General features: G+C 46.1%; 2 protein-coding genes across 2 annotated transcripts; one reads left to right on the forward strand and one right to left on the reverse strand.

Annotated features, from left to right (window-relative positions):
* Window positions 1-340: 340 nt before the first annotated feature.
* On the forward strand, window positions 341-7,417 carry LOC129344178 (leucine-rich repeat-containing protein 36-like). The gene is made up of 4 exons (XM_055000704.1): window positions 341-497; window positions 3,354-3,453; window positions 5,134-5,248; window positions 5,875-7,417. The coding sequence occupies exons 1-4, from the start codon at window positions 363-365 to the stop codon at window positions 6,083-6,085; spliced, it is 561 nt and encodes a 186-aa protein (XP_054856679.1). The 5' UTR covers window positions 341-362; the 3' UTR covers window positions 6,086-7,417.
* Window positions 7,418-10,298: 2,881 nt separating this feature from the next.
* LOC129343989 (C-factor-like) lies at window positions 10,299-22,674 on the reverse strand. Its single transcript, XM_055000446.1, has 6 exons — window positions 22,453-22,674; window positions 20,634-20,685; window positions 15,233-15,420; window positions 13,543-13,704; window positions 11,453-11,563; window positions 10,299-10,527 (listed from the first exon to the last, which is right to left on the reverse strand). The coding sequence occupies exons 1-6, from the start codon at window positions 22,597-22,599 to the stop codon at window positions 10,414-10,416; spliced, it is 774 nt and encodes a 257-aa protein (XP_054856421.1). The 5' UTR covers window positions 22,600-22,674; the 3' UTR covers window positions 10,299-10,413.
* Between the last annotated feature and the right edge of the window lie 806 nt (window positions 22,675-23,480).

Genomic DNA, 23,480 nt, shown 5'->3' on the forward strand with positions numbered 1-23,480 from the left:
CCTCCTTAGCTCTTCCCTTTGGGCGCTGTGCACAGACAACTTGCCTTTGTCCGTGGGCTCGTGTCAGCCTGTAGTGGAAGGACTTGCCCGCTGTGCTTTTCGGCTTTTTTGCACAACTTCATTTCTGATGAACCTCTGAGGACCTGGAACTCATCTTTCCCTTTTCCCAGGCCCACACTCTTGGCCGCTTCTCCTTGGGGAGAAGATTTTCCAGGGTTAAAGGGGGTCTCCTGGGCAAGGCTGGGCACAGACAATTACTTCTGTATTTCCCAAATTCCTAAATGTGCCTGTTCAGGTATCAGAGCCTGTTTTTGCATTCCTGTTGTTCCATAGCTCCAGCCCGGGACTTGCTGGTGCATTTGATGGCTGCCGCCCCTTCACAGAAGGATGGTTCCTCCGCTGCCACACCAAGTTCAAACTCCGCAAGAATCAATTACAGGATTCTCAAGGACCAACTGAAGTATTCTCAGCACTTTCCGGACATAGACAAGTCTATGGTGTGTGTGTTTCACCTTTTATAAAACAAAAACAACCTCTGCCACCAACTGGTTACATTTTTATCCCATCTTTCTTCCAAGGAGCTCAGGAAATCTCCCTTACTCCATTTTGTCCTCACGACAAACCTGTGAGGTGGGTTAAGCTGCAAGAGAGAAGCCCTGTTGTAATGTTTGGGTGAACATACATACAGCCTGTATGCACATGTGTTCACCCAGGGCTTTTTTCCTGGGAAAAGAGGTGCTGGAACTCGAGACTGCACAATGACGTCACTTCGGATCAGCTGGAACAAGGGGGGAGGTTTTAGAAGTTTAAATTGCCCTCGGCGAAAATGGTCACATGGCGGGTGGCCCCGCCCCCTGATCTCCAGACAGAGGGGAGTTTAGATTGCCCTCTGCGCCACTGAGCAGTGCGGAGGGCAATCTAAACTCCCCTCTGTCTGGAGATCAGGGGGCGGGGCCACCCGCCATGTGACCATTTTTAAGAGGTGCCGGAACTCCGTTCCACATCGTTCCCGCTGAAAAAAGCCCTGTGTTCTCCTGTTTATAAGAAAGTGCCACAATGCATATACACTTTACAAATGAAACTGGGGACTAGTCCCTGGGTAAATGTGGAGTTTCAGTCACACATTCAACAGCACGTGTTGAATGTAGCAAGGGAAAGAATGCATTTATAAAGAAAAACCAAGTGTATATGGATTGTATGTAAATTCACTGTAACTTGTGATCAGAGCTAGAGCCTGACCCAAAATCGTAGGTTTTGTCGCTGAGTGGAGATTTGAACCTGGGTCTTCCCAGTCCTTTTCTGACACTAATCATTACACTACATAACGTTAATAAGTAAATGTACAAAATATACACAGAATCCACTTGATTATGAAGAATAATATCAAACCAAGTGCACAAGAATGCAAACATTATTGTAGGATTCCAAGAGAACCTGAACTTTGACTACAATCTGATTGGAAAAGTTGGATTTTGTTTCTTGACCTATTCAGAATGGGTGTCAGCCGCCCCATGTGTACATAACATAATGAAACATAACATTCATAGCATCCTACCCTTCATAGTATTGGTATTATTGAGTGCATATATTCTGTTAGGAAAGCATTTAGACATACAGTTAACATAGAAGCACATAATAGATTTAGTCTACATTTAACAACCATATTAGCAGTGGTTGAGGAAGCATGAAAAGCACTTCCCAACAGCATCAAATCTGGACAAATTAATTGCTGTGGAAACAGTTTGGGTTCCCTCCTCCTTTATGTGGATGGAAGATCCCTTCCCCATTAGCACCGTTGTTTTTCCTGGACCTTCCTCTACCCCAGGTGCCATTGGAGGGCTTTTAAATAAAAAGCAGTAATTGCTAGGTCACTGTAGCGTTACAATGTTGCCATGATCTGCTAGTTCCCACTTTTTTTTTAAGGCTCTAACCCTTTTTGTTGCAGAGCTACAACAGTTCCCTTGTTTTAAAAAAAAATCCTCCAGTGGTGGGAGGGGGCAACTGCTGTGGGGGGCTGAGGCAAAGAAATCACAGAGAAAAATGCCATGTAGGCAGATACTCCATTGCCACTGCAGTAGCAACCAAGCTGTACGTTTGCAATAACAACCAAACTGCACAGAGAATCGCTGTGTGGAAGCTGCCTAAATCAGGAGGATGAGTTAGAAGTACAGAGCCAGGGATAATGATAGAAAAGAGCAAGAGTCCAGTAGCACTAGTAAGACTAACAAATTTTGTGGTAGGGTAGGAGCTTTCGTGAGTCACAGCTCACTTCTTCAGATACCTGTATCTGAAGAAGTGAACTGTGACTCACGAAAGCTCGTGGACTCTTGTTCTTTTCTACTGCTACCGACAGACTAACACGGCTACCCATCTTGATCTATCTCCATGGAAGGGATAATGATGTCCTTCGCAGTTTGCACTAAAGATTTGTGCTTAGATCTGTCATCTCTTTAAAACTCTTTCAATATAAACCCAGTGGGTAGGCCACAAGTTGGAACAGGACTCTGGCACTAGGGGAATGCTTTTTCTACTGCCTTCCCTCCCCATGCTGATTTTCCTAATGCCCCTGCCCAACCTATTTGCCCCAATGGGAAACATACAGAGGAAATAGATCCAGAGGAGTTAGCTGTGTTGGTCTGTAGTAGCAAAATCAAAAAGAGCCCAGTAGCACCTTTAAGACTAACAAACTTTACTGTAGCATAAGCTTTCGAGAATCACAGCTCTCTTCGTGCATCTGATGAAGAGAACTGATTCTCGAAAGCTTATGCTACAGTAAAGTTGGTTAGTCTTAAAGGTGCTACTGGGCTCTTTTTGATACAGAGGAAATGTAACATTGTATATCTAATAGTGATAGGTGGTCCCAGCATGCAGATCAAAAATCCACAAGGGGGGTGGCATGCACAAAATACTTGTAATTAAAAGTAATTAAATTAAATTAAGTAATTAAAAATGGGGGGGGGGCGCTAATGATGCCTGTGCATATGCATATGTTGCAGAAAATCTCAGCAGACATTTTGGGCTGCCTACCAAACAAAGATCTGCTTGAAAAAAGTATAGAAAAATACGTTTTGTTTTGTTTTTTTAAATGGTAGAGGATTGGCCAAGAGGGGAAAAATAGAGATGGTGAGAAGGAAAAATCAGGTGATTGAGGGAAGTTGGAAATGGACGGGGCCCTGGGGAAGCAGAGGCGGAAGAAGGGGCTGGCAAGAGGGATGCGATTTCCCCTCCCTTTGTGAGTCCTGTTTGCTTTCTTGTACTGCAAGGTCAGTGCCCTTTTTGCCGTTCCTGACCCTGTCAAAGGAGGCCCTTTCTGTCCTGCCCTAACCCTCTTGCTGCTTCTTCCTCCCTGGCAGAAACCAGAGGAGAGCCAGGTGCCATCTTTCAGTGAAGTCGGTGGGGAAGCAAGTGCTACTCTGAATTACAATTGCCAGGGGAAACATTCATTCTCTTATGGTAAGTCTCAGCAGAGCAGAGGACAGAAATACTTTAAATAACAAAGATTGGAATTCCAGAGGAGTCACCAGGTGTTGGTCAGCTGTGTTCAAATTAGCAGAGGGTTGTTTTTTAAAGTCTAACAAATCCATTGTTGTTATCCGCCCTGAGCCCGCTCGCGGGGAGGGCTGAATACAAATTTGAAATAAATAAATAAATTGTGGCAGAAGCTTCCATGAGCCAGATCCCACTTCATCGGATGCATAAAGTGTTTCTCACACAGGAGAGAGCTTTATACCAAAGTTACACAAGCAGCTAAAGACTGGGAAGGAGAGGGGCAGGATTACAAAGAGAGGAGTTATTGCAGTATTAGCTGAGAAGGTTGCCTTACTTCAGCCGAAGAGTTTCAAAGGGAAACTTCCATGAGGATATGCTCAACGGGAACACAGTCAACTTGGACTCAGTGGGGATTCAGTGCAGGTTTAGGAACATTATTCAAATTCATCTTACCTCACTAATTCATCAACAGTTAGGAATGATACGATGGAGAATGCTGAGATGGCCAAACTTACATCTTTGATTAGGGAAAAGTCACTGGAGTCTATTAATAACATTAATAATATTCGATTTATATTCTGCCCTTCAGGACAACTTAACGCCCACTCAGAGTGATTTACAAAGTATGTTGTTATTGTCCCCGCAACAACAATCACCCTGTGAGGTGGGAGGGGCTGAGAGAGCTCCAAGAAGCTGTGACTGACCCAAGGTCACCCAGCCGGCTTCAAGCGGAGGAGTGAGGAATCAAACCCAGATCAGATTAGAGTCTTGTGCTCTTAACCACTACACCAAACTGGTTCTTTGGAAGTCCCTTATAGACTTTTTGCAGAGAAATAAACTGATGGTTTGTGCATTTGAAGATTAGGAGGTGGAGAAAAATGTTTAGAGTGGAAGGACATGCAGTTGGGCAAATTTGGATGTAGGGTATAATTTGTAGTATTTATGTATCTTTTCACATAGAAAATTGGTAATTATTCCTAATGTCTTTTGGGGTTTTTTCCTTTTTTATGCTGTTTTTTTATTAATTTGAAAAATTATTTTTAATAAAAAATAACATAAAAACAGGAGTGGTACATACCCTCAGTCGAGCTACAAGTGACAAATGACACTTGCCTGGCAAGTGAACAGACTCACGTGTATTTCTCCCTGTTCACTTGCCCTCCACTTGATCACTACGTGATCACTACGTGATCAAGTGGAGCGCAAGTGGAGGGCAAGTGAACAGGGAGGAATACACGTGAGTCTGTTCACTTGCCAGGCAAGTGTCATTCATCACTTGTAGCTTGACCCTTAGTGGAGTGTTTATTCCTTTCACTGGATCTTGTTTTTATCTCTCCTCTCAGTGTAACATAACTCATGTACTGAGAAACTGGACCTTCTGGGCACTCATTGTATTAGCTCTCCCCCGCCCTCATCCTTCTGCTGCCTGTAGTTTGGGGTATATATCAGCCAACTGAAATATCATGGTGTGCCCTGGGTCATGAACCATTATGCCACAACAAATGTGTTAGTCTTTGTCACACCTCTTGCTTGTTTGCATAGCTAGAGTGTCAGTTTCTGAGCATCACTCGCTCTGCGCCTTTTGTTCTCCCTGTTTGATCACGCAAGGTCTGTCTTAGCTTATTCATTGGTCCTTCCTTGCAGATGAGTTGCTAAATAGGAATGAGCAACTGAGCACCCAACTGGATATCTTAACTTTGGAATTAAAACAACTCCACGAGCAACAAGATACCATCAGTTTACTGCGGGAGAGTCAAAAGTAAGTTCAGATTGGCCGTTTCACACTGGGCAGGTAAAGGCACGGAAGCATCCAGCTCACGCAAGACCTCTTCGGATTAGCGCCAGCTGGACAGCCTAATCCCTGATCACAGGTTAAGGCTGGTTCAGACATTCATGTTCGCAGTAAAGTCTTTTGCATGGCTAGAGCCTTGCAAATGTGTGCATGCTGCAGCACAAACATTTCATAATCAGTATTTTTTTTAAAATATTGTCAAACTCAAACACAAGAGGAAGTTTCTAGTAATTCTTCCAGTTTGAATAACCTACTTCATTTGCAGTTGGTGAGACTTTCAGTGTTCTTTTATTATATATCATATTTTATGACTGTTCAGTGCTCTGAGTGGGGCACTAATCTGTCTAGATAAGGAGTATATATGCCCAGTTGTTGTTGTAGCTAGTAATTACAGGCACCCTGTGATAATGCCAAGTGCGTTCTGTGAAATCTTGTCTTTCTGTGTCGTACATATGAAGTCGTTTGCTTGCTTCAGAAATGAAAGGAAGGGCCGCTCCGGGGTCAGACAACCAGGCTCTGACCTGTCAAAAGTGGTATAATTTTTTCCTAATTTTTCCTGACTCACATTGACCCTTCCTGTCTGTCTTGACCAGGTCTCTTGTTTCCACGAACAATTTTCTCCTGCAACAGTTGAATAGAGAACAGGACCCTTCCGCAGCCAGAGAAGCCCTTCACTCAGAGAAGATCACCACTTCTGCCAAGGCACCATTCATCGAGAGAATGCCCCACCGTGCTCCACCCTCCTCTGCCTTTGGCTCCAGCCACCTATGCACTTCACAGCAGCTAAGCAGCTGTCCTCTCTGACAGGGAGCACAGCATCACCTTCCCGGGCTGAATATCTCATGAATTATGCTTCCTTTCACATGAGTATAGCATGAAATGATGTGTCTGAAGTTTGCGGCTTTTATCGATGTGATTTCTTTGGCCTTACATTAATCTTAGCAGAGGGAGGTTCCCAATGGATCCTTCAAACCAAGCTCCCATTCTCAGGGCAGGTGGAGATGCCAAACCTGGTTCATTCCCAACACATTTTCTTGAATCACATCAAGGAAAGAAAAGACTCTGCCTCTTCCCCCAGCACTGTTCTTAATTTTCCAGGGTACTTATGGTTGGGCCACATTTTTATATTTATCTTGTGTGTGCGTGTGCGTTCTCTACAGTGCAGCTTTCCAAAGGTCTAAGTCAGTTCATCCTATGCCTCTATACTGGGACCAGGTTGGCAGCTCATTTGGACATATTAGTATTGATCTTTCACTCCCTTCTTTTGTCTGCAAGACTGGCTTCTCTAGTGGGAAGATCAAAGCCTCCCCCCCCCCAAAATGGCAGCAGTGGAAATAAAGAGCCTTCCCCAGCGAAAGAGCAGTGAATGGCAAACAAGAAGGAGGATCTTTCTTTCCTCTGCAGCTGCACCTCCACACAAGCTCTGCTCAGCTTCCGCAGGGTCAGTGTGAAAACAAACCCCCTGCCCCACCACTGTTGGATACTATGGAGGCACAGCTGTATTGGCCAATGCCAGTGCAGAGTGGCTGAGTCAGGACTCGCTTCCCGATTATCTGTCCGCTTGAGGCCACTCCCCACCTGAGGAACAGCCCTAAGTTTTTGGTTTCCTTTCTATTTCTGCCAGATATTGTGGGGGAGACAAGTTCAGCTTACACAAATTAAATCAAATGTGCCCCTTTGGAGTATTCCCTCCCCGCTTGATGGGTCAACTCTGAACGTGGGGGGAAGCAGCTGGGTCTCCATCATGTGTGCAGATGTGAATGAACTTTCACCTGGGGACAAGACAGGCAGAGTGAGTCAGTGTAAGCATGATAACATTTTGAATATTCACGGTGACATTTTTTCAACCCACTCTGCGCGCATCGTCTTTGGCTTGGAAATGCCATTTTTGAAAGTGATTTCTGGTTTTCAGCAGGCAAGGGAGAAGCCGCGGTTCATTTCATAAAAAAGAGGGACTCCAGGGCTCCATAGTGTACTCATGCTGATTATAATGTGCCTTTGCTGACTTTTAATCATTTTTCCCTGAAGGAGGCATTGCTTAACTGTGAAAAACCGAAAGTGCCCCTTGCCCTGCTCTTTGTTCTTAAATGGGCTGATGAAGGTGGGAGCAGCAGTCAGGCAGCGATGATGATCCAGGATCCAATTTTAGAGATCAAAGGTGGGGGGGGGAGGTGTGATGAAAAGTGAGAAGTGCCAGGGCTGAACAGACTTGAATCAGGACTCCCCCCCCCCCGCCAAGACATTTTAAAAAATTTCTGATACTGCAGATCTCTGCTCTGGGCTACGTCAGCACCAGCTGCTACAACCCAAAGGGGAAAGGGGCAGTCAGACAGCTTGGTATTTGCTGCTGTCTGTGAGCTGATGCCTGGCCCATTGGCTTGTTTCCGACATACCTGTTTGTATTTGTGAGATTAGCAGAAGCAAGTGCTGTATACACATAGAAGTATTTCATGTGCACGTACTTTGTTGGCCCATTTCCCCTCTAAACTGCTCCCCTCCGCCACAAAACTGCAAGGAACACTCGGACAGACCAGGAAAATCGTGCATTCGAACAGTTGTTTTGGCTTGTAGATTTACCAGCGACACTGATAAGATAAGGGGTACAGAACAGGCAGTTAAAGTATCACAGTATCTTGCCTCAGGGAGGCACTACAGTCTGCAGAGATACTCAAGAACCTACCTAAGAGGCAGCTGTCTTTTCTCCCAGAGAGTTGGCAGGTGGTCAAAGATTAGACAGACTGTTTTGTGATTTGAAGCCTGATGGATGCTGAAGTTCACGGTTAGACAGATCAGCTCCCAAGAGATGGGCAGGTTTTCCTACGGCGAACCTTTCTGAGGCACAGGGTTTTATGAGCCCAGTCATGATGACCTCCTGGTGAGCGTGAATCTTCTTTGTCATTGGAAGGAGACATGAATTCCAGCAGGTTGCCATGCTAGTCTGTGGCAGCACAAACAGAAAGGAGTCTTGTGGGACCTCAAAGTCTCCTGATTGATTGCCACATGTCTATTATGCCTTTCTTCCTTCTTCCATCACGGGAACCAAAGCAGCATGCCCTGAGTCCTTGGAGGGCTCCCATCCTCTTCCGCCTTGTGTCCCTGGAGGAGGAACAGCTGGCCTTCCCCCCAGTCTTTTTCATCTTTCATCTTCACTGGTGGAAGATCATTCTCTTTGTTTCACAATCAGAATCAATTGCAGTTTCCCTCCCCAAATACTACCTTTCCCCCCTCTGTCTTCTGAAAAGTTTAATTGCCTTTCCATTTTGTTTGATGAAAAAGTTGGTTTTGCCCCACAGAAGCTCACCTAGGCCGATTCCAGACGGCCCTCCCTATTCCCGAAACATCGCGCATCGTCGCATGGAAAACGCGAAATATCCTGCAGCTTCACTGAACGAACTAGCACGAGAAAGTGCAAAACTTTGTTTGCAGGCTCAGCTGTGCTGTCTTTTGGATGAGATAGCAGTGAAGGAGTCTGCGCTTTCCCTTCTCACACACTGCTGCTTGGTCTTTTGAGAATTTCCATGTATAATGTGGTCTGCTGGCCTGCCTTCGGAAGCTATTTCTCTGTCAAATTATTATCCTACCCTGCATTTAAACAATCGGGGGCACCATAAATGGTTCTCTTTTCCTTCTATTACCCTCACAACCCTGAAGCTAGGCTAGGCTGAGAAAATCTGACTGGCCCAAAGGCTCCCAGTGATATTCGTGGAAGAAGAGATCTGAACCCAGATCTCCCAAGTCCCAGTCCAACACGCTAACCACTATACCACACTGGCTGCCCAAACTTTTTCACTTTTTACAATTTTCACATTTTTCTTTCTTACAATTACCAGTTAACAATCATTAATCAAGAACGAGGGATATGATAAAAGATACATTTCCTGTCCATTCTGCTCATTATAAACTTTGTTTTCATATATAATATCAATAAAGATGTTTTTCAACACAAAACACTTTTCCGTATGAAGTTTGCTTGCAGACCAGTATGGCTGAGGTGCATTTTGTGTAAGGAGTGATCTATTCACCCAGCAGTTGCACAAACACACTTTGAAGGCCACCGAGGCACTGTCCTGCCAAGACAGGATGGGTTGAGAAACAACATGTGACACCCTACAAGCTCTCTTTTCCAGGCAGCACCACAAGACTTAACTCGCAAGTAAGGTGGTGGTTACAGTTATGGGCTAAGCCAGGACCCGAGTTGCAGGCTGCGTCCTGTTTGGAAACTCCCAAGGGGTGTGACCATTCTGAAGCATGGAGCTCTGAAAACCGCCATGTGTAAACCCACCCTCCAGTTGGAACAAAGAGATAGGAAGTGGTGCGAGAGGTGAATGTCAGTCCTGTTCTGCTCTCTTGGTGGGCATTGTCCTCTGTCACGTGCTAAGGGCGATGATCTCGCCATCATTTTACCTCCACTCTGTTAAGACCTCTTCCACATACTGGACAGAACTCTTCAGTCCTGAAGGGCCTTCTGCTGGAATATTGGCTGTTGTGCCCAGTTGCCAGATATAAATATTGCAACATGTCAAACAAGCCGCCTTGAAATATCCCCATTGCTCTCACCGTGTCAAAGCATCTTGACGGTTTAAGACCATTCTGCTCCCAGCAAGGGGGAGTTCAGACCACCTGAGACCCAAAGCAGGATGCCTGAAGATGCCTCTCCACGTATCCTCCCTCATAACTTTCATTGGGTCTGGTTGTTTATTATATTTAATTCATTATCTCACAGTGTTATTAGGGCAGATCTGCTACTATTCTCTGGGTCTCCAATGAATAGGCCTCAATGATTAAAGCAGATTCCCTCAGGGGAGTGATGGAGAAGCTAGTAGGGTATAGATTTCAGTGTGTGAGTGTATGTATGTATTTTTATGACTGGTTGTGTGCGTATGCGTGCATGCATGTGTGCAGTACTGACAGGTGGAGGCAGGCAGGTCTGGGAACGCTGATTGCTGCTGCGTTGATAGCTCCTGCACTGAACAACTTAAATGTCACACTGGGGGACAGAAGAGGGGGACCCAAGACAAGTGGTCCATTAGGATTTTATTTTATAAAACCTCATTGTGGCAACATACACAAGTGCGAAGGTCCTGTGTTAAGAGAGGCGTCTTCGGTCCTTCCTGCTGCATTCTGGGCTCTTCTCACCATGGCAGAACGTTCCCTTCCCAAGTCACGAGGCTCCCGTGGTGCTTTTCAGAGAGGTTGCAAAGTACATTCATAATGCCATTCACGCTCTCATCCACAGTAAGGTCAGCCTGCAAGGGTCAGAAAGTTGTCAGAAAATAGATAAGGCAGCAACTGAAGCACGTCTGTAAGACTGGGAGTGAATTGACTGACAGCTGTCTTGCTAAAGACATGCTAATGGGTTACCATAGCCTCCTGATGCATCACCTCCTTTCCCCTGGAGTCTCATGTCAACCAAACAGATGTTGCAGCCTTGGTCAAACACCAGTGTGCAGAATGAGGGAGGGGTGGGGGGACTGGGATGTATCTGACGAAGAGAGCTGTGGTTCTCAAATGCTTATGCTGCAAATAAGTTGGTTAGTCTTAAAGGTGCTACCGGACTCCACTATTTTTCAATTGCAGACTAACACAGGTAACTCCTCTGGATCTATGACTGTGGAAAGATTAGCTCCTTCCTTTGAACCCAATAGTTACAGGTGATGTGAGGAAATGCTAATGCCATCAGAAACCATTAGTTTTGTTGGAGGGCAGATTTAAACATTACAAAACCCGAAAGGGTATCTCCCTGTGGGAGTAATGCCTGTTCCACATGTGTTATTATCTTGTCTTTATTCTGGACCTTGATCTAATTTGTTGACACTTTGGATTTCTAAATTTTCTGGCAGATCATCCAGGCACGCAGTTTCTTTTTTTTTTTTTTTTGGTACAAATGAAGATTCTATTATCAGAGGCAAGATTCCTATCTTTGTAGCTAGAATGCAATTAAAAGTCAAGCTTACATTGCTTGTAATCTAAGATCTGTCCTGTTTGATTTGTGCACTGTGGTGGTTGGACTGAAATGGAGATGAACTGAACCGAAATAAATGCCATCAGAAAAGGAGACGGAATTCGGCACCAATTCATGGTGGCACTTGTGGAATGGCAGATACCAAGGTCTGTATGCAAGAGGCCAGGAATTCGCAAGGTACCATGGAGAAATCAGTAGCTAAGTCTTACCTGATCACTCCCCAACTCAGTTTTCACCCAGCCAGGATGCAGCGCAGTGCAGAGGATCCCCTCCTCTTTGTAACCCATTGACTGGCACTTTGTGAGCATATTCAGAGCAGCCTGAAACGAGATCGACATGAACAGACACAACTTTTTGGCACCCTTTAAGTAACGGATCAAATCATAAAGCGGGGGGGGGGGGACCAGTAAAGTTAACTGTTTGGGATCCTAAGACTGGTATTGAAGACATGCCTTGCTGTTCCCTTCCACCCTTCCACCAGAACTGTACGGTCAATGGCTGTGCAACTCAGTTCTCTAAGCCAGATCTGAGAGTCTCTCTACAGGAGACAACTGGTGCATGAAGAACACGTGTCGGGAGATGCAATGATTAGCCGGGAAGGGTAGTTTAAAAAGACAAAGCTGGTGGCAGGGCAAAGGCTTTGCTATACCCTGGAGCTGTGTGAAGGGGCTGTGAAATTCCAGAAGGGCAACTTCAGCCCATTATAGCCTCTCCAGGTCCAAACCTGGCTCTGGAAGGAAGCTCCATTTCCATTCCTGGCTGCCCTCTGTTTGCGATCCCACACAGTTTTAGACTGGAGAGGTGAAATTGAAAGAGTCTTTGGGGAAGTGAAGATGAAATTGACAAACCCTCTGAGGAGTGATCTCTGCCAGCTCTGTCTTTTAAAACTATGCTTCCCGGCTAACATTGCCTTTCCCTACACTTGACAAACATGTGCCGAGGCGTCTCATGTAGAGAGACTGAGTTAAATATCTTCCCCAACTTTGCCACCTGGGAACTGAATGTGAGGCAGGGTTGCCTTGCCCCCAGCACCTCCCCCCTCTCTGCTGCCAGGACAAGAACAAACAGAGAGAAATGGGAGACTTCCACATGTTGCCAGCAACATTGTCAGCAAGGGCCTGCCACGAGCTGCTAAGTCCCCCTGCCCTCCCGCTGCCCCCTGCTGTTGCCAGGGGGGACCAGGAAACCCTGATCTGAGGACTAAGCACTGAGCCATAGGGCTGGATCGAACCAACTTTTCTGCTGGTGAAATGCCATACAGGACAGGGGCTGTAATGAGGGGAACGGGGCAAGACTGAAGACAAATGCTGGTTGGATCCAAGCCATGTATTCTGAAGACCATGATAGGTCACTCTGGGGCACTGCCCGTCCCCAGCATGGAGAGTTCCCATTTCCTTGAGGCAAGAGCCACTGGTGTGAATTCATTGCACTAGATTACCAGTGTTTACACAATGGCCAGTGCTTTCAGTTATGGCTGTGATCACGCAGTGCACACGCTGCCACCACGACCCCCCTATGTCCAGGATCTGCCATATATCAAACGTGTGCTTGAGCATGAACTATAGGCTTTCATGAGGTCTGAAAATCCCTGCCATGTGCCACTTTGGCTGTTTGTCCGTAGGGATTTTGTCTACAGGAATGCAGTCTACCCCTGCTTTTAGAGAGCGCTTCCACACAATTCCATCCTCTTTCCAAGTACAATGTGTGGGGCTTCCAGGGATTTCCTTTTTAACCAAGAGAAAACTTTTCTCCAACTTAAAGGGAAAACTGTGGAGTAGCTGCAGGCAGAACCTCTGTGTGCATGCTTGGTCCACAGCAGACCTTGGCAGTGGGACGGTGGTGGAGTGAAGCTCTGCCTTCAAAATGACAGAGCTAAACTCTGCTTTTCTCCCATCCCGTCTGTTGAGGGGGGAAAGGAGAAAGGATGCAGCGAGCCCAGCCAGATTCTCCTTGCATTGGTGGTTCTACACTGACTCGATGAGGAGAGCAGCAGCAACAACAGGGATCACCCTGGGCACAAGGTATATAGAGCCTGTCCCCGCCGGCCTCTATCCATCTTGCAGCCGCTTCCACAGTAGAGGCAGCTTTCCCCACCCCAGTGTAGAAATGGTTCTTTCTCCCTCCTAATCCTGCTAAAAGACTGAGTGGGCAATACAGACCTTGAAGGACGGATGGTCTGATTCATGTGTTCGCGTGTGGACATTATAATTGGCCACTCCGTACTCATGTGATCTTTTATCATGGAAGGTAATTCACAGAAATACAAGATTTGGTCTACGTCCCACCTAGGGATCCTTACCTTACTGCAGCGATAGGAGACCACAGGCATGAAGCAATAGTTTTCAGGGGTCTTCTCGATAGATCCCAGGACAGTGGACATATTGACCACCGCAGCTTTCCCACAGCTCATGCCTTTCTGCTGGGATGCACGTGCAGCCTTCTTTAGTAGAGGCAAGAAGGCCTAGAAGGAGGGGAAGCGCCACTGGTTTGCTAGCAAAATGGCTTTACATACCCAACTGGTTTGCAAAACAATAAACATCAAGTTTGCAGGTACTCAGGACAGGAATCTAAATTGCTAACGTTACGCAGGTTCTTCAGAAGAAGGCCAAGCACCCTGGTCCTGCTAGTTCTTTTTATTAGCTTTGCCAACTCCGTCTTGAAAAATTCTTGGAGATTTGGGGATTATGCCTGGGGAGAGCAGAGTGTGGGGAGGGGTGGGAGCTCAGTGGTGAGCTATTCCATAGAGTCCATGCTCCAAAGCTGCTGTTTTCTCTGGGGGGGGGGAATGATCTCTGCAGTATGGAAATGAGTTGTAATTCCGGGAGCACTCGAGGCACCACCTGGAGGCTGGCAGCTCTACTTTTTATGCGCCTCACTTTCTACCCTACAATGTCTTTGCTGGCTGCTTCAAAGGAGAAGGAATGAAGATGCAGCAGCTCCATTATGTCAGGTAAGTATTAGAAGACAGTGAGAGTACAGTTCAAAAGCCAGCTTATAAATCGCTTGATCGCAGTTATGTCCCATGCCAATGTAATTTGAAAATATGCCAGCACAGTGCCCTGACTGGCACCACAGCAGTGCAAACCTGACACAGTAGTTGTGGCCTAGAGGCAGAAATGGGCAGCACCATTGGTGAGTCAGGAGTGGTGCTGGGTTTAAAACCAAACTGCACGAGATGCCCCACACGTGTTCTTCACGGGTCGGGTCCCGCAAAGTTCCCTGGGAGGGGTAGTCTTACAAAGAACAGCTGCTGGAAGTGATTCTCTGCTGGAAAATATATCTATTTCAAAAAGCCACTCAGCTTGGGTTTCCCCCCGGGAGATGGGTGGTGGTGGGCGGGGGAGGGGATATAACAGGAGGCAGGGGAAAAGCTGAGGCTTTTTGCAAGAGAGAAAGAGAAAATCTCACTTCATTGGGACTGTCTACCCAGCTGCTCCTTCTCTCCTCCTTTCCATCTCCCCTCCCATCTCTTCTTTCCTCTTTTTTTTTTTTTTAATGTCCATTGCAGGATCGATGAATCGCTGGTTTGAAAGCACCAAGGGGAAATTCACTTTTAATTCTTTTTAAAGAGAGCTCGTGCAAGTTAAATTGACAGACCTTCCTCAATTCCACCTCCTAGCTAAGTAGAGGAGGCCAGTCAATTTCAACCCCTAGCTAGGAGGTGAAATTAACGAAGGTCGGTCAATTTCACTTGCACAGGGCTCTCTGCAAAAAGAATAAAAAAGGGAACTTCCCTTTGGTGCTTTCAAACCAACAATTCGAGTGACTGATGTTTGTAAGACTACACTTCCCAGGGAACCTTGCAGGACCCGACACACACCCACGTGTATTGTGTAGCTTCCCTCTTAATCAGTACCCTGAGCCCCCTCAACCTATGTCCTGCTTCTGGAATCAGTGTAACCTTATGACAATGAAAAAAAGAAAAACTGCTGCCTCCCTGCTACGCACTCCTTTTCCTACAACATTTCCCCAAGACTGGAGACACTGACCTTGGTAATTAACATGGGCCCGACAAGGTTAGTATTGTAGACGTCCAGCATATCTTCAGCAGTTGCTGACTCCAGAGAACAAGCTGGCATGATGCCAGCATTGTTGATGAGCAGGTTCAGACCGCAGCTTCCCAGGTGGGCCTCAGCCTTCTTGGCAGCTGCCTCAACGCTGGCTGAGTCTGTGGTTTCTAGAAAGGAAAGAGAAACTTTTTTCTGAGCAATGCTTGACTGTTAAAAGGAAAAGTCACTTCAGGCCTCACATGGCTGGCTGCCACCCTAGTGGTTGAGACTTATAGCCAGGGCTTTTTTTCTGGGAAAAGAGGTGGTGGAACTCAGTGGGTTGCCCTCGGAGAAAATGGTCACATGGCCGGTGGCCCCGCCCCCTGATCTCCAGACAGGGGAGTTGAGATTGCCCTCTCAACTCCCCTCTGTCTGGAGATCAGGGGGCGGGGGCACCGGCCATGTGACCATTTTCAAGAGGTTCCGGAACTCCGTTCCACCGTGTTCCAGCTGAAAAAAAGCCCTGCCAGTTGGTCAGAAATTCAGAATCAGAGTTGGAAAGAGCAAAGCAGTTTTATTTCTGAGCTTGGAATGGCTTGTGTGTTTTCTTTTGTAAATGTCATTGTGGGCAGTTTGCCAGCTATAATGGCACCCCCTGATATTGTGTTAGGAGCTAAAAAGCACCCACTGGCGCACATCTAATCCTCTCTGAATACCAACTTGATTAGAAATCCACCCGGGCAGCCAACTTTGTGTTTAGCTTAGTTAGAGGGGCTAATACAACTGACTTTTTAGAGTATTTACTCCAGTGTAAGGCTAGGGCTTCCCACACCACGAATGCTATGAAAAAAAGAAGGAGGTCATCTTACATACACACACAACTTACAGGTATCAGTAAAAATATTTTTGGTGTGTAATTTGTTTAAAGGGGTGGGTTATAATACATTCAGGGTTGCCTTTGAATAAATGTGAATAATTTTAAAAAAGAAAATACAAGCGAGTGCTGTCTTGCTTTGAGCACTTTGACAAAAACAGACCCTTCCCAGTCCCGGCATCTTTTACTCCGTATGCTCGCCCTAGGTTCACTTGCTCGGCTGCATCCTTCTCTTCTGTGAAGGGTTGTCTTGACGAAACTTTGCAAATGTCAACCAGGTGTGCAACAGAGGGCGGGGGAAAGGATGAGCAGGGACTATGCTATCAAGGTATGCTCTTGATTTTCCTTTAAAAATTAGAAAATATTAAGAGCTTAATTAAACGTTTAAAAGCATTGGAGACTTGTTAGGACTCGGGAAGGAGGCCCTTTCAAATCACCAGGATGTTTGTAGTGCAGTCTTGAACAGGCCACACCCTTCTAAATCTATTGAACTGTTAATGTTTCTTGATTGATCCCTTGCAGGAGGCCTTCAAAAGAGCCAGCAACACTCAGTTGCCGTGGCAGCCACACCCCACCCTTTGAGCCGGAGGTAGGAAAGAAAGATATCCACCCAAACCCATTCGCATCAAAGTGGGATGAAGTTCAAGCAGAAAATGGATGACTGCCAGACCTCCTTTCTCCGCTCTCCCAATAGGACTTCAATGCAATTCTGCTTTTGTTTGCTTGGTCATGGAAAGTATGGTTTGGAGGCGACTCAGATATCTAAGAACAGCGCTTCCCAGAAAACAATTTGAACAGTGAACTCCTAACCAGAGTTACTCCAATCTAAGCCCGTAGTCAGGGCCGGATCTAGGGTTGCCGGTGCCCAGGGCAACCCTAGTCTGACCTCATGCACGCTGTGCGTGCACGTGCTCCCGACGCTGCGTGATGACGTCATTTCGGTGATGTCATCACGCAGGGTGGAGCGGTGGAGGCAACGTGCGGGACTGGGAAGCCGCCCGCACCATTTGCCCCCCTGCAGGCAAATGGCGCGGGTGGCCTCGCAGCCTCCTGCGCTGCCTTTCACCTGCCCCGTGGGACAGGGGGCGGCCGGCTTGCTGCGCACCCCCTGTCATGCAGGGCAGGCAAAAGGCAGGGTGGGGGGCTGCAAGGCTGCCCGCGCCATTCGCCTGCCCCACAGAACAGGGGGCGGCCATCTGCCCCGTCCTGCGGGGCAGGCGAATGGTGCGGGCAACTGTGCTGCCTTTTGCCTGCCCTGCAGGACAGGGGCAAATGGCGTGGGCAGCTGCACTGCCTTTTGCCTGCCCCGTGGGGCAGGCATAAGTCAGCGCGGGGGGCTGCAAGGCTGCCCGCGCTGCCGCCTGTTCGCTCCGGCAGCTGGCAGCTGCTCCCGGTGTCCCCTCCCTGGTGGTGCCGGGGGCAGACTACCCCCCTGCCCCCCTCGATCCAGCCCTGCCTGTAGTGCTGGTTCTATAAAGAAATTGTTGTCAGCCATACCGGTCCGAAAGAATTTTTTTTTAAAAAAAACCACAGAACACAATCCACATCTGATCTTTTTATAGGACCAACTATATGACGTGTAGCAGTGTACAAGCATTTGAGTTCTCCAGAAATCTTTTCAAGGTTGAATGTTATAATAAAATAAAATAGATAATGGAAAATTCTTCAGGATATTCTCATTTGGGGGCAATTTCCTCTCTCTCTTTTTTTTAAATGGTAAGATGCAACCCGAAGAAGAATTCTGGAGAACTCAAAAAGCTTGCATATTCTTACGTGTCATTCGGATGGTCCTAAGAAAAGGTATTATGTGCCTTGTGTTCTGGGCTTTGGGGGCGGGTAATAAAAGGTATTGTGTGGATTATGTTGTGGGTTTTTGGATGGTTCTATAAAACCCTAAATGGTGTGGGCCTGGGATCATTGCAGGTCCTTCTTTTCCCACATAGCCTGACAGTTAAGGACATCCTCAGAGGCCCTGTTCTATGTGCCCACCCCCTCCACTGTAGGACAGAAAGAGGATAATTATCAGGTGCTGAGACTTTGTATCTCCATTCCCCTTACCCCCACCAAAATTCATCTGCCAACTAATCTACATGTACTAGAGATGGGCACAAGCAGGGGAGGGGAAATGAACACGATGTTTGTTGTTCGTTGCCATCCACGAACAGGGACTCACAAACATCAACTGACACGACATATTCACGAACATGTCCGTAGATGGAGGTTCGTGGGAGCCAGAACGGCCCTGTTATGACCTGTACTTTCTTTGGGGTAGATTTTTCTTTTAATCTTCCCCTTACACCCTCTGGGTAGTTTGCTGCCACCAGGAATATATTATTCCAAAATATTTTATTCAAATTTCCCCTTTGGTAACGTGTTTAAGTGTCAGGCTCCTTCGTGGTTCTATGTGGCCCTGAGGATATGAATGGGATATAGCAATGACAGCTACATTGGGATATAACAAAACAAAATAAATGTTTATTTTTCAAGAAGCGTATTGGTTTCATAAAAGAAGTTCTTGGTTCTTAAAGTTACTTCATTTACTCTCATTCACACAGCTGGCCTCTCTTTCCCCGACTGAGTGTCCTTTCACAAACATGCTCAGTTCAGGTTCCACACAGGTTATATTTCTCTCATAAACACTTCAACATTTTCAGGCAGCACACAGCCAGCCTGCTTTCTTCTGAATGAAATCTTTCTCTCTGCACTCCCAGTCTAAACTGCATTCACTCCGCCCACACTCTCAGTCACCAACCAATCACATCACTCACTCTTCCCTCTCTCTCACCCCCCACTCTTCACCTAGCTCAAACCAAGCATTTAAAGACGCATGCACCCATTTACTTGAAATCATTACAGGCCCCCTTGGGCTTAGCTGAACTTGAGCCAGGGAAAGGAGAGTCCATGGGTCTCCCCCTTTCATTTTCTCTTCACAGTGGCAAAAACTGGACTGTCTCCTGGAAGGAGCTAATTTGAGGGGTTACAAACTGACCTTCCCAATGTCCAATACCCACCAAATTTGCAGGGGAAATAGTCTTCACTGTCCTCTGGAGACCCCCCAAGTTTCAGAGATGGCACCCCAGGAAAGGCATGATCCATGGGTCTCCCCCTTTCATGTCATTTTCTGTTTACAGTGGCAAAAACTGGACTGTTTGCTGGAAGCTACTTTGAGGGGCTACTAACTACCTTCCCAATGTCCAATACCCACCAAATTTGCAGGGGACATAGTCCTCACTGTCCTCAGAAGACCCCCCAAGTTTCAGAGAGATTGGACACTGGGAAAGCCATGATCCATGGGTCCCTCCCTTTCCTGTCATTTTCTTTTCACAGTGGCAAAAACTGGACTGTCTGCTGGAAGCTACTTTGAGGGGTTACAAGCCAGAAGGACAGAGTTCAGACAGTCCATGCCTATGTTGCCAGGGGAATTGATTGAAAGGTACCAGACTGTCTGGCTTTATGAACAGCTGACGAACACCACGAAGAGGGCTTGGAACGAACACATGTTCGCCGGGAAACGGGGCCTCACGTCATGAACAGCTAGCTCGTGAAGAGTGGATTGGGGTGTTCGTGGCTTTTTTTGGTTCATATTGCTGTTTGTGCCCATCTCTAACATGTACTACCCAGTTTCCTGGAGGTAAAGTATAGGTGACTGGGGAAGGCAATGGCAAAACTACCCTGTAACAAAAGTCTGCCACGAAAACATCATGATGCCATGTCCCCCCCATGGGTTAGTAATGACTCAGTGCTTGCACAGGGGACTACCTTTACCTTTTACCTTACTTTCCTAGAGAGCAGTATGCACACTGCCTTCAGAAGCCGATGTATATGAGTTGGTGAGGGAGGCTGCAAAGGCAGTGGACAAGAGTCTTTGGTGAGAGTAAAAGGCCTTTTGGTAGAAAGAAGAACAAGAACACTAGGATCCTTCTCTCATTGTTGGTGGGGTTGTTCACGGATAGCCACATTTTGGAAAGAAATATTGGAAGTAATAAAACAGATAACGAATTACGATATTCCATTATTACCTTCAATTATATTTCTAGACCAATGGAATATTCCACAGATCCCAAAAGCTATCAGGAATCTTATAGCAATATTTTTAGTTGCAGCGAAATCAGCAATAGCTTCAGTCTGGAATCTGAAGAAAGTGCCAACTAAAGAGATGTGGCTCTCTAAGATATGGGACCATTTCATCCTGGATAAAATTAATGATAATATTCTCAATGCTGAACGCTTTCCCGCCAGTTCCAATTTCTATGAGAAATGGTTCCCTTTTCTTGAATTTATAGACATGCACGATTTACATCCCAAAATAAGAATTGCTCAGACGTTGACTCAGTTTTCTGATATTTGGTAATATTATGTATGCTTCGTTTAAAAGTTATTGTAATGTTCATATTCTTCAAAACTTGTAAACTATTATTGATTAGTTGTTGTGTTACAGTTGATGTTCATTGTTGATTTATATTTGTTGTATGTTATAAAGCTTAATTAAAAAGTAAATTAATTAATTAAAAAAAAAAGAACACTCACCGAGCTGCAGAATTGCCAAGTTGGGGTGTTTGGAAGCCAAAGTTTTCAATTCCTGCAAGAAAGGAATTGTAATTTATAAAACGTTTTAGAGTGTTCCATGCAGTTTCCTGCTGCTTCTCTACCACCATCACCAAGCAAGCTTTTCACAAATTCTTTGTGGTATCAACACTTGGGATGTCACTGGAGTGTTTCATCCCTATAGCAATAGCCCAGCTACCAATAATTCTATAAAAATGCAAAAAGTTCCACTAGGGTGTGGTGGCAGATCAAGATGGGTAGCTGTGTTAGTCTGTCTGTAGCAGTAGAAAAGAGCAAGAGTCTAGGAGCACCTATAAGACTAACAAAATTTGGGGTAGGGGATGAGCTTTCGTGAGTCACACAGGTCACTTCTTCAGATACAGGCATCTTCAGAAGGTGTGGTGGTGGCAGAGAAGAGGTGATATGATGCCAGATGTGACATTTGATGTGGGCTGAGAGATGTGGAAATCCACCCCTTGCCTTCTACACTGTCTCCAAGCCCACTTGGAAATGATTTTTTAAGAAAGATCAAACCAAAGGAAGTGTAGGGAAAGTTACAGTGGGTCTGGGAAAATTCAAAGGAGGGGTTGACTGGAAAATGTTATACAGTCTGCCCTCTCCAAAAGAAACCCACAGGAGTTTGGCAGGAGGAGGGTTGGTTTTATACCCCGCCGTTCACTTGGAGTCTCAGAGTGGTTTACAATCATCCTCTCTTCCTTTCTCCACAACAATCACCCTGTGAGGTGGTGAGGCTGAGAGAGCTCTGAGAGAGCTATGACTGACCCAAGGTCACTCAGCTGGCTTCAAGTGGAGGAGTGGGAAATCAAACCCGGCTCTCCAAATTAGAGTCCTGCCACTCTTAACCACTACATCAAATTGGCTCCTCACCAAAGAGGACCATGAGCTCCTTGTGGAAGCATCAACAGGAGATACTAAAAATTTAGCACTTTCTAAACTAAAAAGTACTGTAAAACTATGCACAGTATCAGGATTTTTTCTCTCTCTTAGATCTGGGGATCATCCATTGAAATTGATTGACAGTGGCCTGGATCTAACCTCAGTGTTAAGTAAACTTAAAAGCCCTGAAGTTTTCTTAAGAATGGGTGGCAAAGGTTGTGGATGCTTCCCCCCATCCCACTGCAGCCCACTTAGACCCCTGAAATTTTGTTCGGGAGAGCCGATAGACCTTCAGGAACAACACTGTGGGGGGGAATAAGCAAAAATCACTGCTCCTTCTTAAGACAACTTAAAGGCATTGAAGTTTTCTTCTTGCGGTTGGATCCAGGCCAGCAGTTTCAGTACAGGCCAAAGAAAACACTATACTCTTTCGTACAACACACAACATACTTACAGAATTCATTACCACAAGATGTTCTTGCTTTAAAAAGGGATGAGGTATATTCATGGAGCAAGCTAGCCTGATGGTTAAATTTAATTTCCTTATGAAGGAAAATGAAGAACAGTTGCTGGCAGGGAGGAGCTGTTGATATTTAGCCTTATTCTTGTGGGCTTCCTGGAGCCATCTGGTACGAAACAGGGCCTCTGGCTCGTTCCTGCTTCAGAAGCCAAAATCCTTTAGCATAAATTCTTTAAAAACCCTCTGCAATCCTCTTTTAGTTCAGAAGCCAGAGTTACATAAGTTACCTAAGTTTAAATCAAATGTCCTTTGGAGACGTTTGCGCTGTTGGAAATAGTTTACTGTTACAACGGGAAGCTGACACCCCAACAGTGCCAAGGGAGGTCTCTTTGTCCTACTGAACCTTCTATCTTCTATTTTTGTTAAGAAAAAGCCACACCTCACCTGTGCTCTTGCCCCTTCTGGGTCACGGCATGTTGCAAACACCATTTGGGGGGGATTTGGCTTCCCAATGAATTGTTTCACAAGCTCCAAGCCAATGCCACGGTTAGCCCCTGTCACCAGGACGGTGCGCCACTGATTTCCTGCCATGTCTTCTTTGAGATCCCTGCCCTGTAGCTGCTCTTGCCAGTTCTGCTGCCTCTCGCACTGAGATCTCTTTCAAGTGGCTGCAGGCACTTCCTCACTCGGCTGAAGCTCCCGCCTTCTTTTCCACTTGCGGTACAGAAATATCATGTTCTTTGTTATGAAAGCACAATCTACTCTGGCTAGAAAACAGCCGGGGTGATTGGCAGCTGGAAATAAACAGCCTGGAATGCTCTCAAGAACAGAGGGTGAAACTGGAACTTGCATTTTTCATGCTGAACTGCCAAGTAACAGATAAAGATGTCTTTGTGATTTTGGGATCAGAGTCATCAAGGACAGCCTTGTCTTCCTACAATGTCTCCACTGAAGGTATGTTGTATGTTTGCTGTGTGCTCTTGGCCAGATATACTGAAGCAAGATAAGGACCCTACATCTTTTTATATGTTAAAGACCAATGGATTTAACTGAGCGTGCACAAAATAGTGTGCATGAGAAATTTTCCCGGTACCCGTACATCATCCTTTCTCTTCTCCAAACCGGCAGTTGAATTTACAGAGCTGAGCATCTATACAGCAAAGGACGATTCTCAGAGTCGATGATCTTTCGATCTGGGCCAATTTAATATATTTTGTGGCTAATGGAAGAAGATTGGCTGGCTGGATCAGACCCAAAGCCCCAGAATAGCCAATCAGATGTCACCAGAAAGAACACAGGCAGGGCATAAGATATTAAGGGACTTGGAAGCTGGGGGTGATGCTTCGCTTTTTTGTAAAGGGTTGAAGGCAGTTTGAAAGACGGGTCACTGCTCATAGGCTGGGCTCATGGAAACCGGATTTGCAACTGCTCTGTGGTCTCAAAAGCCTGCACCGTTTATCTGACCAGAGACC

This window comes from Eublepharis macularius, chromosome 16, assembly GCF_028583425.1.
Source record: "Eublepharis macularius isolate TG4126 chromosome 16, MPM_Emac_v1.0, whole genome shotgun sequence".
Taxonomy (NCBI): Eukaryota; Metazoa; Chordata; class Lepidosauria; order Squamata; family Eublepharidae; genus Eublepharis; species Eublepharis macularius.

Excerpts from the sequence above, each read along its gene's own strand:
- LOC129343989 (XM_055000446.1), bottom strand. The coding sequence starts at position 22,599 with ATGGCAGGAAATCAGTGGCGCACCGTCCTGGTGACAGGGGCTAACCGT. Across the intron at positions 15,421-20,633 it reads CTTGGCAATTCTGCAGCTCG|AAACCACAGACTCAGCCAGC; the intron begins GTGAGTGTTCTT and ends TTTCCTTTCTAG. Across the intron at positions 13,705-15,232 it reads GGCCCATGTTAATTACCAAG|GCCTTCTTGCCTCTACTAAA; the intron begins GTCAGTGTCTCC and ends CCCTCCTTCTAG.
- LOC129344178 (XM_055000704.1), top strand. The coding sequence starts at position 363 with ATGGCTGCCGCCCCTTCACAGAAGGATGGTTCCTCCGCTGCCACACCA. Across the intron at positions 498-3,353 it reads CGGACATAGACAAGTCTATG|AAACCAGAGGAGAGCCAGGT; the intron begins GTGTGTGTGTTT and ends CCTCCCTGGCAG. Across the intron at positions 5,249-5,874 it reads TTACTGCGGGAGAGTCAAAA|GTCTCTTGTTTCCACGAACA; the intron begins GTAAGTTCAGAT and ends TGTCTTGACCAG.